Source organism: Anopheles coluzzii, chromosome X, assembly GCF_943734685.1.
Source record: "Anopheles coluzzii chromosome X, AcolN3, whole genome shotgun sequence".
In the NCBI taxonomy this organism is placed as follows: domain Eukaryota; kingdom Metazoa; phylum Arthropoda; class Insecta; order Diptera; family Culicidae; genus Anopheles; species Anopheles coluzzii.
Genome location: NC_064669.1, coordinates 17,194,293 through 17,211,166, shown reverse-complemented (window position 1 = coordinate 17,211,166; position 16,874 = coordinate 17,194,293). Strand labels below are relative to the sequence as shown.

At 48.9% G+C, this 16,874-nt stretch overlaps 1 protein-coding gene across 1 annotated transcript in view; it reads right to left on the bottom strand.

Annotated features, from left to right (window-relative positions):
* Positions 1–3,057: 3,057 nt before the first annotated feature.
* Positions 3,058–16,874, bottom strand: part of LOC120961659 (uncharacterized) — a 45,774-nt gene continuing 31,957 nt past the window's right edge. The window contains exons 8-14 of the mRNA XM_049611092.1: positions 11,570–15,666; positions 10,573–10,936; positions 8,916–8,999; positions 8,743–8,848; positions 7,137–7,287; positions 5,037–5,188; positions 3,058–4,962 (exon numbers count right to left, since the gene is read on the bottom strand). Coding sequence (XP_049467049.1) covers positions 4,839–4,962; positions 5,037–5,188; positions 7,137–7,287; positions 8,743–8,848; positions 8,916–8,999; positions 10,573–10,936; positions 11,570–15,666 — 5,078 coding nt within the window. The 3' untranslated portion in view covers positions 3,058–4,838. The remainder of the gene's footprint in view (positions 4,963–5,036; positions 5,189–7,136; positions 7,288–8,742; positions 8,849–8,915; positions 9,000–10,572; positions 10,937–11,569; positions 15,667–16,874) is intronic.

Genomic DNA, 16,874 nt, shown 5'->3' with positions numbered 1-16,874 from the left:
CAGTATGTTTTGGATATTATGTCAAGGAATTTATAGGCATGTTATATTCCCGTCGTTCTGAGCAAATATTAACTACTACAAAATTTCTTCTTCTTCTTCTTTGGCTCAACAACCGATGTCGGTCAAGGCCTGCCTGTACCCACTTGTGGGCTTTGGCTATCAGTGACTAATTGATACCCCCCCATAGCAGGATAGTCAGTCCTACGTATGGCGGCGCGGTCTATTTGGGGATTGAACCCATGACGGGCATGTTGTTAAGTCGTACGAGTTGACGACTGTACTACGAGACCGGCTAAACTACAAAACTACAAAATTTTAAACATTTAATAACGGAAATGTTTAACAGGGAACAACTAATTTTTCATACACACATACAGATAAAAAGATCATTCTAAAAATAATCTGCTTAGGAAATTCGAAAGAAAAAACTAAATCATTCGACCACTTTTTCAAGAAAAAAGTTTAATAATAACGACAAAGGAACAGTGAATTACACATACCTTTGAAATAATTAATATTATGAAGACCTTTTCAATTTTTTAGATGTACATGTGCCTTATACCAGCATATTTGCGACCCTGGAACTATTTTTTTTTTCACATTTAATACAAACTATGTGAATATAGCCGAACACCGCTCAAAGGTTATCCAAAAATATCTAAGCTTTCGGATAAGTTAGATAATACAAATAAGGGCCATAAAAAGTAATGGGATAAATTAGTGTCAAGGTGATGATAGGCGAGGGAGTAGCTAAGCTCCGTAAAAATTTAAATGAAAGTAAACGAAATATGTTCCATTACCTCATTCAAGAAACTGTTATGCTACGAAAAAACATTATTTCAAAGGATTGTAAATAAATATCAAACCTTGATGGTAAATCCGATTAAGTTTAATTAACAATAATGGCTCCTATACTAAGGAAGAAGGAATCGATAGGAGGAGAATAAATAGGGAAAAGTGGAGCAAAATGAGCATGTTAAGCAGTTTACTGAATATTCCTTTGAATATGCCACAAAATACCATTTTTCTTTCATTATTGTATGCCTCCATAGCGGGGCAAAATGGGCATGTGGGGCAAAATGGGCACTCAAAATGGGCTATGCCCATTTTACCCCGCGTGTCAAAATAGCTTCTCGTAAAACATCAACTTTTATTTTACACTGTTTTCATGATTTTAAGTTGTTTTCATTCCATTTGGCAATTTTAATCCATAGATAGGGTGGAGGCATACAATAATGTAAGAATAATTGAGTTTTGTGGCATATTCAAAGGAATATTTAGTAAACTGCTTAACATTTTGCCCCGCTATATCCACATAGAATGAAGCCTAGTAATACAACACAGAATTCTATTCTATTTAGCGTAACGTCCTATGCTGCCAACCATGCCAACCTATAGTTATGCGTGGGATATTTCAAGTGCCATTAAAAACAATATTTTCATTAATCCATCTAACAGGTCTGACGCAGATGAGGTGTGAATCTGACACTAAACTAAACTAGCTGTTGATATTTCCTATGCTTAGATGTGTCTGGGATGCATTCTGGAATCTGCTGAGAGTGTCGATGTTGACTAACGACTGCATCGGCGACTCCCGCCGTTGTTCCCGCGTGCGGGTATCTCATTACATGTGTGGTCACATAACTCTGTATAGGCTTTCGAGACTTATTTCACACAGCCCGATAGTCAGTCCTTGCTACGGGGGGACGGTTTTTATTCTAGGCTTGAACCCATGATCATTAGGCCGTACGAGTTGACGACTGTACTGCGGATCACCCCAACATACTTGCTTTCTTCAAAAACATAAACAACAAAGAAATCTTTACCATAAATTAAATCCAGTTTTCAAAATAGGCTTAGTTATAGTTAGCTGGCCTAGATATGGTCAGCAATTAAATAGTATACAAAATTACTTACTTACTTATCCGGCGCTACAACCGCTTTGTGGTCTTGGCCTGCCTCAGGAGTGTCCGAAACCGCTCACGGTCTTGCGCCTTCGTCTGCCAGTCCGTTATCCCGGCCTTAATGGCGGACGCCTCCACGCCATCTTGCCACCTCAATTTGGGCCTACCACGCCTCCTTTGTCCTTGTGGACGGCCTAAAAGAACTTTACGGGCTGGGTCGTCCGTTTCCATGCGTACAACATGGCCTGACCACCGGAGCCTGGCGAGCTTAATACGCTGTACGACAGTGAGGTCGCCGTACATCTCGTATAGCTCGTCATTATATCGGCTCCTCCATTGTCCTTCCACACATACGGGGCCAAGTATCCTTCTGAGCATCTTCCTCTCGAACGCGGCTAAGAGGGCTTCGTCAGATTTGGACAGTGTCCATGTCTCAGAGGCGTATGTGAGTACTGGTACTATATAGGTACTATATAGTCCCAGCTTCGTCCGTCGCGACAGGTTCTTTGAGGTGAACTGCTTTTTCAGGCTGTAGAATCCCTGTCCCTCCCCTTCCTCATCAACTTAAATTCACTTACTTTAAGTTTGTACTGAACTCATACAAATGGATTTCTAGAGAGAAGTGAAGAAGAGGGGAGGAATCAGCTTTTAGCTCTCTCTCAAAAAATAAGTCCAAAATTGTCTGCCTTTGGGTACCAGTTTGGGTACTGAGATAGGGCCCTATCTCAGGTCCATAGTTTTACCCATTCATCGTGTTTTGGACGTTTGGGTTATCGCCATTAAACAAAAGAGTGATTACCAATGCACGAGAAACTGTCGCTCTCATCGCTCTCTTGCCATGCGCTACGTGCTCACTCAAAAACTGTGACGTCAGACCGGCGGTCAAAGTGTTAAGTATTATTTTATTTTTAATATTGCAAAGGCCCCTGCGCGCGCCTCGCAATTATCTTCAATAAATAAATAAATAAATCAATAGATAGTGATTATTCTTTAGTTAGACTCCAAATAGTTAGCAAGTAGTATTAAGAATTGTAGAAACAAAAGAAATGTTACGACTTCTTGGGTGCCAAAAATATTAACTGGTACTTACCGTTGAAAAGGCCTTACACAGTACAGCAGAGTCCAAAACACACATACGCTGACGCGTGGTTGATAAGATTAATAAAATTAGTTTTCATTTATTTTCCTTTGTAGTGTCAACATGTTTGAACGTTTGACAGCGCTTAGTTAAAATGTAAAAAAAAGCCACAGACACAGTTGAAGCAAGTGAAGAAACTAGTTGAACGTATGTGATACGCAGCGAAAGCATTATGTTCAAAGTAATATCATCTCAGTACTACATATCGCTCTTCATCGGTCTTCTATCCCGTTCTCTCGATCTCAATATTTTGCGATATAAAAACCAAAACCAGGATACGATGGTTGCTTTCCATTTCTTGACCCCTTCGTTATCTCAACAATATTTGCAGTATCACTATTTCCCGTTTCTGTGTTTCATCATCAATCAGGATTTATCCTTACTCGCAATATTCTTCACTTGTGTATCTTACAATTTAATTTCCTGTTTCACTTGATCCAGGTTTACAATGGGCAAGAAGCAGTACAATAAACGCTGAGAATGTGAAAGAATCGTGCCTCCCGAAGAAAAGATTCCCGTTTCAGAGAGGGGATCAACTAGGAGAACACGGTAGCTGTAACAATGAAGCGTGTTTAAGGCATGTATTTAACGATAACGATGATTTCATCGAACAAACGCGTTTGACTCTTAATAAGTGGTTCTTCAAAAAAAGTTTAATATATGCATACTAACATTAATCATGAGAGCATAATAAGGATAAACACGAAAAAACAAATATATATATATCATCTTTTTGTAAGAATAAATACAAAAAAACACATTCCTCTTTTATCGACCAATCCTAACTTCTTTCGTCTCGCTTCTGTGTTTTACATAGTTTTACCTTTTGTTCATAGAACTCGCTCTCAAAGTTTTCATTTTTTTAATTTTTTTTTTTGTTGTTTCTGGGACTAGAGCGAATGAACAACCTAATCAATATCTTTATTAGAGGTGCTGCCCTGTCTCGCCATTGCCGACTAACCTGCGCTAGTACGCCCGACTCGCTATGTCAATCTTCGATCGAAATAAACATCTCTGTCCAGATTCACGAACTCGGACGCAAATATACGTGCGTGGGGCAAAATTTAAGCAAAAGCGAAAACGAACCCAATTACCCTGCGATAAAACCTCTTTTAGAGAGTAAAATATGTGTTTTGTGTGATTATGTCAAGTAGCAATAAGAAACTTCTAACCGTGGATTCAGATGGAATCTTCACTCTTTTAATGGATCGGTGTGTGTCTATATGTGTGTCTGATTCGGTTTAACTTCGACGAACGGAAGCAAAAGAATCGACCTCTGTTCAGGGCCGCAACACAAAACAATTAGCTACGAAATGATGGGAAACGTTCGACATTTTCCCTTCCAAGCGAAAGATACGGGGTGCGGGAGTCTCCACTTCGGGTTTTTCTTTTCATGACCACCCGCAGAATCCTCCCAGTGTATTAAAGGGGGTTGTGTTGGGCAAGTAGAAGGATGGAAATGTGCGCACTTTGCATTTTGCGTGTTGTTGTTTTTTTAAGTAACGGAAAATTTAAAAACAAATTCCGGAAATAAAACCCGGGCAGCCTAATGCGGCAAAGCAAACGTTGTGAAACAAAAACAGTAAACAAAATAAACAGATTTAAATAAATAAGAGCAGGAGAAAAAAACAAAACCTTTAACAATCACAACCACTTTCCGTTTGACGCCCGTGTTGCCCGTGTCGCATTAGGTTGCGGTATTTTCTTCAAAGTAATATCTTTTTCATGTGCAATATGCTCCGCTCAATCAGCATCCTTTTAGTCTGAGAGTGTGCTTGTGTGTTTGTATGTTCGCTTTAGATTTCGTTTTTGAAACGTCGATAAATGGACTGCACGTAAGTGAAGACACATTTCCAGTCAGGCTTTCGCATGGCAACCATATCATCCACATCCAGTAGGGGCGCGATCCCGGCTTTTTCACTGAAGGTAAGGAAAACGAGGACAGAGGTCAGTCAGAAAATCGGATAAAGGTTGGAGGAGCGTTCATTACTTACTCAGCCACTCGGAAGGCGAGGGTGAAATTATGGCGACGCTGCTGTGGTGTTAGTTTGCTAAAATCAAAAGCATCCGGCAGGAAATGGTGAATCAGCGCACAGAATGCCATTCCATCTGACCAGCTGGTGGAGAAGTTTTCTATTTTAACGTTCTGGGATGTCGAAGGATCGATGACGATGGTCGGGCGGCAGGAGGAAGGGCAAAATAAACACATGGAATAGAGTGTGAATGGTAAACAGTTAGAACACATTTTCAACACATTTTCGGGGTAATGAGGCGAGTATCGGTGCGGCGCACAGTACCCGATATCAATCGTTCAACACTGGCTGGAAAAGGGAAAATGGGATTAGCGAATGGGGTGGCGATGGGAGTAGGTGCTTGGAATCGTTCGACTTTCACCGACATGCTGGTTGTTAGTAGTAGTAAGGTTGCAATAACATTAAACATAAAAAACTTAAACTTAAAAAAACATCCAATACAAACACATGTCTAAATTACGGATCTACACCAACACACCCAGCTCTATCACCATTTGCAAACTAATTTAGCTGTTAGTATTAATTTTCAAAATTCACACCACCACACGAAATGTGCTGCTCACAATATGCACACACAAGAAGCAAGCGAGGATAATTGTTAAGCTTAGCGAAACGCGGTCAAGATTGGCTATCGAGATGCTGCTCGAAACGGGTATCGCAGTCCAGTCGTTAGCACGCTAGCTCAGATCGTGGTTCGAACTAGACCTATAGCGGAAGGAGACTGACTTTTATCCGGTTACAACAATTAAGCAAGGCTGTGTAATAAGGGTCAGAGTGATCACGTCCGTGGTTCCTTGGGTCAATACAAATAAAAAAACTATGTGGAATAATTTGTGCACCAGAAATGTACCTCTATACTGTCCCCCTGTTGTGAATTTATTTATGTTTCCTCTAATGTGTGGGAGGACAAAAAATGGGAAACTTTGCAATCAGAAAAATAAATATGAGTTTATTTCTACAGCATGTTGTTGCCGAAGTAAATGCTCATGTACTTTATGGAACGTTCTCTTAGAAAATAGTTTTATTTTTAAAGTTAAAAGTGTCAAATTTGTTGGCGCAATTTTTCAATACTTTTCATGCTCAAAGTCAATGTCGACAACTTAAACGCTATTCAAGGGTGTTTCGCTGGCCCTTGGGTCTACAAGTCTTTACTTTTGGTGATTTATAAAATGGATTTCAAGAAAATTAAAACAAAATCGCACTTCTTCCTATCTACCGTGTTAAATGTGTTCCGCTTGCTTAAATTTGTTTGGTGTCCTGATGATGATGCCTTATAAATAGCACGCCAAATGGTACGATCGGTAACAACTCGTTAAATAAACTTATCCAACAACGGACAACGGACGCTTGGAGCGTTGAATTCACCTATTTGTGGCTTGTGCAACTGTTTTGTGACCCTTTGCTCGCGCGATAAACATTTACAATAAGCCATTTGCAAAGCTTGTGACAGGGGAGTACCGGGTGGTGTACAGGGAAAAGAGAGGAACATAACAGAGGGTAGTGAGAGTATGCTTTCGCTTTGCAATCTTTTCCACCCCTAATCGGTAGTGCGTATTTGGTGGCACCCTCTGTACATGCGATGGTGTGGTTGGAAAACGGTAGCGGAAGAAAGAAGAAAGCAGACATTAGCAAACAACACAAAACATCCACAAAGACTACTACGAGACAGTTTGCCTAGCCATGCACTGTCGCCAGCTGCAACGCAATAATGCAGGCTGTGCGCTTCAATCCTTCAGCGGACAAGCTGGGACCAAAACAATATAAAACAAAACAAAATTACACCAAACAAAATAAATCAGTTACAGTAGTCAACTCGAACGCCACCTGGAATTCGTACGTCGGGTACGTCGCAAGGAGGAAAAATAGGAGCCACACACGACAAAACAAACACCGAGGCACAAGTCCGGTCAAACGAGAGAAGAAGAAGCTTGGCAGGGGGGGGGGGGGGGGCAGGATAGGCGGCGGGCAAAACGGCAGAACGGGAATGGTTGGGGTCGGTCGGGATGGAGCATGGGAATATGGGAATGTAGAGTAGAGAGCTAGCAAAAAAGGGTGCTGTACCTCGTATTCCTTCGTCTTCATCTGGCACCACTGCAACAGTTGATCCTTAACAGTTGCGGCGCGACGATTCAATGCGGGATCGGTAAACTTAAACATCGGACCACCCATCGCGCCGGACGGAGTCGTCGGAGTGGACGGTGTCTTAGGGGAGCTATAGACGGGGAGCGTGTGCAGCAAGAAGAAGAAGAATAAGAAGAAGAAAAAACGAAAACACCCAGCCAGACACGGTGTGTGTGCGTGTTCGTGTATGATCAGAGTGTCATAGACAACAAGAAAAACAAATACCATGGTGTCTTCAGGCCGCATGTAGTCGAAAATGGGATAACTCGAAACGGGAAAGGACGAGATTGGGTAACAAGCGGGTAAAGATTGGGACGTCAGGTTGTAAGAATGTTATATATAGCCAAAAAATGAAAATGTTGGACTATTGGGAAATTTTGAAAACGGAAATTCAAAATCGACGCCTTTGGGCGCTCGAGGACAAAAGACAGAGACGCTGTCTTAGCCTAGCATGGATCTAAAGGAGGGCAGCTAGGGGCGGATGGAAATACCAACAGCCATTGAGGGTGTCGTGATGGAATGGCTTTTTCCTCTGCAATTGCATTCAGAAGATCTTCTTCCAAGGTAGATAGCCTGCGCGATGATGACACATTCGTAGCAGGTATCAAATACATGGAAAGAAATATTTGCCCTGCTTGTTTGGGGTTTGATTCTTCAGTTTGATTTCGATCGATCGATGGCGTTGATGAGATATTACATGAGTAAATGAGTATGGGAGGAGGTTAGAGATAAGTCTGGGATTGTTTTAGGGGAAAATTCACTCAGGATATGGTTATATGAAAAAAACCCGGATTAATTACGAAGCTCTTTTGAGAAGTGTAATGGTTACGTGGTTAGGACTTACGATACTATCGCGCTACTCTACTATTTTCAGACTGCACTAAAGGCACTTGTGGTCTACTTTCTAATCATATCTTAGAGATTGTACGGCTTAACGTTCTACACTCCTCGGTCTACAACCGAGTACGGGTTTTAGGCTGCTATCCCAAGAATTACCCAACATGCCTGTTAACGTGTGCGTCGGTTAGGATGGTACAGTTCTTTCTGTTCCCAAAGTTGTAAGACATTCGGCGTAAATTTCGTAAATGCCACGGTCGTAAAATGATTAGCGCAAAGTTGTTTAATACTACCGACCGAGGTTTTTTTTTTTTAAGAGATGAGAAATGAAAGAATACGATTAGGATGTTACTACTATATGAGATTGTGTAAATGGGAGCTTTCTAGACTGTACGGGGATGCAATTGAAATCTGAGCACGACTAGAACGTTCGAAAACAACGTACGTTTGACATGCTTTCTGCACTCCTTGCGACGTGTTGTCGCAGAGAGTGCATAGAGGAAGTAAGCATGCCAACTGTATCAAATCAAGAGTAAGAACCCTTTATCATCATGCTCAGCCTTCCACTGTATTCCCTAGCTCTAACTGTCATTGTCATAAATAATCTTTTCTGCATGTGGGATGGAAGGTCATTATAATAAAAAAATATGTAGCGACGGTCTTTTCGATAGCCGGTATTTTACCGATAGCTGTTATCGTGCTAACTTACTTAGGAGGTGATTGCGATGAGAGCGAGTTTTGCTTGTCGAGCTGCCGGAACTTGGCGAAAGGTGACATCGGCTTGGGAGCACTCGAGGCAACGGTCTTGGTTGTAACTGCAACGAAACACGCTAGAGATCAGTACGCCGGTACGGCCAAACGTTGAACAATGCGGTCACGTACCTGTAGTTCTGGTGGTAACGGCGGCAGAACCATCCTGCGATTCCATTTTTGTGTTAGCGATAGTGCGCGTGGTAGTTTGCTGCACTGCTTAGCGTAGCGTTGGATGAGTTTAGGGGATGAAAAGAGAACGCATAGAGAAGAGTACGTAAGGAATTAAAGATCGATTAAAACAACGTGTGTATGGCTAGTCCGTAGCTAGCCCGTAGTTAGTATGCCTGCTAGTTTTCAAATCTGAGAAGGAAGGAGAACAATCATGGTAGGTACTACACAAGATCAAGCACATCCATTATCTCGCATCTTGCGTACACATACACTATACAACCGGGGAACATGTTTGGAATGCAGTAGCACTAAGTACAACGATGCACCTAATAAGCACAGCAAAACGTAACACTAGTTAGCGACACAGTAAAACAGCAGCTGGACGTGATCAGCTTTGTGCGAAACACCAGTACACCGGTACACGGAACATACAGCCCCAGCCTACAGGGTTTCTCAGCGGATCCTGATCGCTTTTGTACACCGTTTTGGGCATCTTACGGAGTGATGTTCGCATCTCTGACAATACCAATGGCAGAGTGTATTACTTATTTTTACCAACAAATCAGGAGAAAGTATGTCATCCTGTCATCGGATGAGCGAAGAAACCCTGTAAGATGCCGTGCAACAGTGCCTTACGACAACCTGAAAGACCAACGGGCCTACACATTCTCACAGAGAGGCTACTACAGCACACTAGGAACAAGCACGCGCAAACACACATACTAGCAAACAGCCGAGGACAATACAGGCAGGAGATGAATGGAGGATGGATCGATGAGACAGCTTGCAACAGCCAACAAATGCCACACAATGCCAGCGCACAGCGAATGGAGATGGAGGATTTCATTTCAATGGCGGTTTGTGCGGTTAGTAATGGAACAGATGAACGGAACCTGTACGGTGTGATAGCCGACCGATGGTCGCTGCATAATTTCGAGATTTTTGATAAAGAACTTTTTTCTGTTTTATACATCTATCCAATGGGAACCAATCGTATTGGTTTGCGTCACAAGCTTGGTACGCTTGGAACGATCATCACACGTCCTGCAGATACTGTTCCACAGGTTAAGGGACAAAGAGGGGAGCGCTTTTTCAGAAGCAGCAGATGTGGCGTACGAGACGAGCATATACCACATACACAGAGGCCACAGTATGCTGGCAGGCCGTTGACGCCGGGACAAAAAAAACCATCCCTGCCAGGTGCAGCACACAAAAGCACTAGCCTTTCTTTCTGTTTGTTACACATCTATACAGCGTTACATGTTGCTCGGTGCCAGGTAGTACACGCAGCAGTACAAACACAAGGTGCAGTTATTAGAGTGTGGGTGATTCAGGACACTTGGGCTGCGCCGAGGACTCTGCTGGGGAGCCTCTTTGCCGAGCACCAATTAGCGGAGTGTGTTTAAAACGTCAACCCGCTTTGAGGTGAATGAGCAACGGGTCAAAAAGATGGCGTGAAATAGAAAGGGAACAATAGTCAGAATGAATCATTAGAGAAAAACAATTAAATAAAAAAACAATAACAAAAAAGGGTAAAACAAAACCACAAACACGCAAAGAAAGAAAGGAAAAAACAAACGAAAAAACGACAGAAAAAATGGCATCGAAAACTCACTGAGTGGGGGTGGGGGAAGAGGGTGTAATATTGCACTGGTATATGTGAAAGAGGGCGAGCGAGCGAGAGAGATACGTAAGGTGCACGGTACATTCGTTCGAGGTGGAAGTAGTGGTGTTGTTTCAATGTTGCGGTTGCGTGTTTTGCTGTTGTTGTTCAACGGTTGCTGCATCATCCTGCTGGAACTGCACGCACACATCTCGATGGCAAAGGTTGACTTAGCGAGACGACAGGACGATGGTCTTTGGAAGTTTTCCCAAACGAGCTTGGGGCTAGTTCGCGAGGTACTTAGTGGTGGCAGCAGGTTGCTATCTATCTCTATATCTATCTCTATATATCTCTCTATAAGGGATACGAGACACGGGCGGTATCACGACTAGTGAATTCAACAAATGCTCTAGCGTTCAGTGAGACGTAGTTGACGTGGACCTTCGTAAAAGGACCCAACGCGGAGCGTCCTACACGAGCGAGAGCTCCAAATGCTACCCAGAGATTCGGTCGTGTCTGTTGCAATGTACGGCTGTCACGTTCGGGGTTGTCCCGTTGCGTTAGGAACCGCATCGTTCCTGTTCGATCCGATCCGATCCGATCCGATCCGAGTATCCTCTTAGAGAAGTATCCACTATATCACTACGCACAGCACGATGACGACGACGTTTGACAGCGTCTAAAGGGGTATGTCGTTGGCGTGCAACATGGTCGCATAGGCCAAACACGAGGCCACAGCCCTGGCATCTACACTTGGGTTTGCTTTTTCGTTCTAAAACTATTTGTTGACCGTGCGGCCTTCACATCGCCACACCAAAGGTCTCCTTACTAATACTCGCAGCGCGCGTGTGTGTGTGTTCTTCGTATGCGGAAGTGTTTGTGGAATGCTTAATCAGTGCCAGTGCCCGCAACAATAACAACATTAACACACACACACGCACCCACACAAACACATTCGGTTTGTTCGCGTCCAATCTTCAACGCACTTGAGTCTCGTCAAGGCTTAAACGGCGAACGATTGGTTCATCAGCTCCTCGAACGCGTCCTCCACGTTGTTCTCGTCGAGCAGGGCCAAGCTGCCGAGCGGTATGTGGGGCATGGTGCGGCTTCTCAGCAGTCCACCGCCAATCGGCTGATAGTGGACGGGCTCGTCCCGATAGCTCGGGCGCTGCGGTGGCGCCACGTGTGCCACGTACCCGGGCCGCTGAACTGTCGGCTGGCCGCCGGTGTAGTAGCCCGCGTTGTGGCCCGCCGCGTACGAAACAGGCCGCACTGCGCTGGGCGGCGCCACCATGGCCGACTTGTCGCGCATCACCAGGTTGTGGTTGGAGGCGGCGCGGGTCATCGCGTAGCCCGCCGGAGGGCCGGCGAGCGGCTGCCCGCTGAAGTACGCCTCCACGGTGCGCTGCTTCTCGGCGCTGATCGGGCGGGACTGCTGGTGCACCGGGACGGCCAGCGAGTGGCTCGATTTGGTGCGTGCCAGCAGCTGGTCACCGCCGGCCGCGTTGACCCGCTGCACGTTGTTGTAGATCGCGTACGGCGAGACCGGCTGTACCGGCGTGGGATGCGTGATTTCGAGCTGCGGCGGTTGGCGCGCCGGCTGCTGCCGCGCCCGGGGTGGTGTTGGGCTTTTGTCCTTGATCTTTTTCAGCGACGACTGCAAGCTTTGGGCGATGAGCGAACCGCGGCCGGTCGGATCGTAGCCACCGTTCAGGTGGGTGGGTCGCTGGGCGGCCGTGTACGTCGCCTGCTGGCCCTGGGGCGCCTGCATCACCTTCGAGACGACGCGCATCTCCTGCGAATCGGTCGACTCCAGGTCGTCAAACTCCTCGTCCTCGTCCTCTTCCGCGTTGGCGGACGAGTGGGGCGATGAGTGCTGATCCGTTGCCGCGACGGAGAGGTAGCTGATTTGCTGCTGCTGCAGTTGCGCCGGCGGCTGGCTAGAGGGCGCTGCTGTCGGGCTAAACACGGAGTTGGTGCTGGTCAGCACGAGCGGCGCATTCTCCGGATTGGTCAGCGAGTCGCTACGGTTCAGCGTGAAGGTCGAGACGGACGCCGGCTGCGTGTAGTCGGTGTAGGTGAATGTGCCGTGCTGGCCCACCCCGGACACGTCCGGCAGGGAGGCCCGCTTCTCGTACGGCGCCTGGAAGTGCTGGTACGGGGCGGGCTTTTCCGCGTACTTGAGCGAGCCGTGGTAGGCGAGCGGTTGCTGCGCCGGCAGCGCCGGCTTGTTGTGCCCGAACGAGTTCGCGGTGAACTTGGTCGCGGCAATGCTGGCGACGCGGCTCCCGGCCGGCCCGGCGAGCTCGCTGGACCGCTTGCCGACCCAGGGTGCGGGCGGGGCTGGCTCGCCCGTGCTCGCCGCACCGTCCGGGCGCGGCTTGTAGTTGAGCACGTGATGTGTGGGCGTGCGCTCGAGCTTCGGCAGCGGCACGTACGGCGTCTCCTGGTACCCCTGGGCGGCGAGCGACCGCACCAGCCCGAGCTGCACATGCATCGGTTCCGGCTTCACCTCGGGCGTCTCCTTGAACCCGGTCGCCACGATTTGTTTCACCAGCCCGGTGGCGGTGGCGGAGATGCGCGCCGGTATCGGCTTCACAATGTCCGGCTCGGCCAGGATCGGCTTGAACTCGAGGTTCGCCGGCGGCAGCTTGCGCGGGATCGGCTTGAACGCGGAGGCGGGCGCGTGCGAGAACTGATTGACCGTGGTGCCGGCACTGGCAGCGACCGCCTTCGGCAGCACCAGCTTCCCTTCCACGATGGTGTTGCTGCTGGGCGATGGACCCGCACTGGCCGCCTGCCCAGCCACCGTTGGCCCTGCGTACTTGCCACCCAGCTGCGTGGGCACACTTGCCACCCTTCCCGTGCCGGGCTTCACGCCCGTCGTTTGGTTCGGCGTGACGGATTTGGCCTGCCGCCCACTGGCCCTCGGCGTCTCGTCGAACGAGCTGCTTTCCGCCTGCTTCCAGAAGCTCATCGCGGACGTTTTCGGCGCGGCACCGTACTTCGGCGGCAGCTCGCCCCGATCGCGCCGCTCCGCCTGCTCAAAGTTGCTCTTCAGGTGGTCGAACTTGTGCGTCCAGTTGTTCGAGCCGTGGCTTTCGCGCAGCGGCTTGCTCCAGACCTGGCGCGACTGCTGGTTTTGCTTCTGCAGAAACGCCATAAACTTGAGATCGTTCTCGGTGCGCGGCTTAAAGTCGGGCACGTCGACGGTCGGCACTGTCGCCGGTCCCAGCTTGCCCGCCGCCCGCTGGTTAGCTTGCTGCGACCGCGCCGGTTCCCGCGCCGGGTCAGCCCGGCCATCCTCGCCGTCGTCGAGCTGGGCCGAGGGCAGCACCTTCGGCAGATCGATCGTGTTCGCCCGCTTCATGCGCAGCTTCTTGCTGGCGTACTTGTTCAGCGGGCGCCCGCTCGCATCGTCCTTGGGCGCGTCGGGCGTGCGGCACCCGTGCTGGAGGGGGTGGCGGCGCGCCACCGCCGGACTGCCGGCGGCCGGTTTCGTCTCGCGGCTCACTATTTTCTGCACCGTGTTGACCACGATCGAGCCCGGCCCGCTCGTCGGCTCGGCCGGCGTGATTTTGTTGCGCAGCACCATCTGTTCCGCCGTCTTGCCCGCTTCGTCCTGCGGTTTGCGGGCGGCCCCCCGGCGCGCCACATCCTCGTCCGAGCTGGAGCCGTCGTTGAAGGAGTACTTCTTTACCAGCGCCCGCTGGGCGACGGTTTGCGTGGGTTTTTTGAACGGCAGCTCCACCTGCTGCTGATGCTGCTGCTGCTGCTGCTGCTGCTTTGGAAGCCTTTCGGCCGGCTTGTGCTTGTGCAGATCGATCGGTTTGCTGCTCGGCGCATCGGGCCGATCGCTCGCTGTCCCGTGTCCGCCCGCGGACGGCAGATCCTGATCAACGCTTACCGACTGGCGGAGCAGCAGCTTCTCTTTGGCCGGCTTGGTGCGCCCCTGTGGCAGCACCAGCTTGTCGAGCGCCGTCTGCCCGTTCTGCATCTCCTTCGGCACGAACTGGCTGGGCCGCTTCATGGCGAAGGCGGTCGCTGGCGTGGCGGTGACCTGAACCGGTGCCGCAGCAGCTGCCCCATCCCCTGCCGGGGGTACGTCTGGTTCCGGCCGGCCCAGCACCGCACCGAGCGACTGCTGCTTCTGCAGGCTGTACGCCTTGTCCGGTGACGTCACGCACTGGTCCGCTTGGTGGCGGCTGTCCATCCTCACCATCTCCTCGATGAATCTTCTCGCGTCGGCAAGCTCCTCACGACTAACGCCCACCGTGTGCCGGCTGTTGCGGTTCGTCCGCCGCTTCGCAGTGAACCTTGAACTGGCAGCACGGGCCCGGGCGGCTTGGCCCGCGTCCAACCCGGCAGTGCCGGCGTCGTGCGCGGTGCCATCGGGCGGTGCCGCTCGCGCTGCCTCCCACCGACCGTCGAGCGCACCGGCGAGCCGCAGGTCGGCAATCTTGTCCGGCTGCTGCAGATCCTGCTGCAGGCGGGCGATCAGGGCCAGCAGGGCGCGCCGCTGTTCCGCATCGATCTGCAGCACCTTCGGCGCCGGGCCGGCAGTGTCGGCCTGCAGGCTCTGCTGCAGCCGCTGCAATGCCGCTGCCACCTCGCCCAGTATGGTGGGCAGCCCGCTGTCCACCCCGTTGGTGGTGGCCGCTGGGGCCGAGTGCGCGGTACCGATGTCGTGCAGCCCGGCCGCTGCCAGCAGCCGCAAGTCTTCGCCCGACTCCGTGCCCGAATCCTCGACCGGTGGCACCTTCACACTAGCACTACCGTAACCATTGCTACTACTACTACTACTGCTACCACCAGCACCCTCGCTACCACCACTAACACCGCTACCACTAGCGCCTACTACTGCGGCAGTACCCTTGTAGCCGAAGGCGGCCGCATTGTTCAGCAGCAGCCCCTGCAGCAAGGGCAGCAGCAGTGACTCACCCTGTGAAAGACCGTTGGCAGCGGCTGCCGTCGCTGCGGTTTGGCGGTCGGCCGCGCCACCACTGCCAGCGCTAGCGGCCCCCATCGTCCCCGACGGCTGTTGCTGCTGCAGATGGCGCTCGCGCTGCAGATCGGCTGTCACGATGGCGACGATATCGGCGCACGCTGCATTGATGCGGAACGGATGCGGATGCGGTGGGAGGTTAAGGGGTGAGGATTGGGGGAGCGCGAGAGTGGAGCGGATGAGGAGGGGGGGGGGGAAAGGGTAGGTGTTCGATCGTGAGTGGCAAATTCGAACGGTTGCACATGTTCGCGCACAATGTTCATTTTGCGACATTTGGTGGGAGGGAAGAGGAGAGAGAGAGCGAGAAATAGAGAAAAAGTAGAAGGACGGGATTATACAGTTTGATTTAAAACCGGCGGTATGTCACATTGCTCAAAAACGAGGGACGAGAGAGTTGATTTATCGGTCAGGGATGCAAAGAAAAACTCTCCGACCGGCGGGTGGATTGGTTCCGGAGTTGGTTGTTTCCATTAGAAAATAAAAACACAGACATGTGGACGCAACACGGAGCACCGATCACACAGGGAGGACAACGGTTTGAAGGAAGCGGATAAAGAGGGTAGAGGGTTGTGGGAGAGAAGAGAGCAATCAATCCGATTAGAACCGTTGAGAAAAATATTCGAGAGGACGTAATCCTAAAGCAATGTCAGCGTGACGATAGGCTGACACTCAGTGTGTTGTTTAATGTTAATTGTTTATGCGATTTTGTAGTGTTGATAGACATGTTCACCAAGCTATATCCTCAAATGGCTTCTCAGTGGTTCGTCAATTGCCAATCATTTCGATAGAAAGGATTTAATGCCTAAAAGGCATATGGCAACGTTTGCCTGGCGTGGTGCGTGATTTGGTGTCGATGAAGACTCGGTAAATGAAATCACCTCAACGTTGTGTCCTAGAGCATAATTAATGAATAAATCAATAAATGAATTCATCCATGCAATTATTGGAACAACTTGCACGAAGATGAGCAAAACAACGAAAAAAGGAAGTAGCAATTGTGACACTACGCAACAAGTTTCGGTCAGCTCGGATGAAAATAATAATAATAAGAATCAGTATAATTACAACAGGATGAAGTGCCGAAGACTTTGAAAAAAAAACAGGGGAACAGTACGATGTTGCACTATTCTTACTTATACAATAAGATATGTAGGCGCAGCAACCCTGTGAAGAAAAATGATATTACAACTAAACCATTCGCGCAACAAAAACAAACTAAGAAAAAAGAAACAACGAAAAGAGCAAGTACAGGAAAACGACAAGTAGGAAACGACAGTAACAGTAAAAGAAGGTAGAAGGTAAACGATCA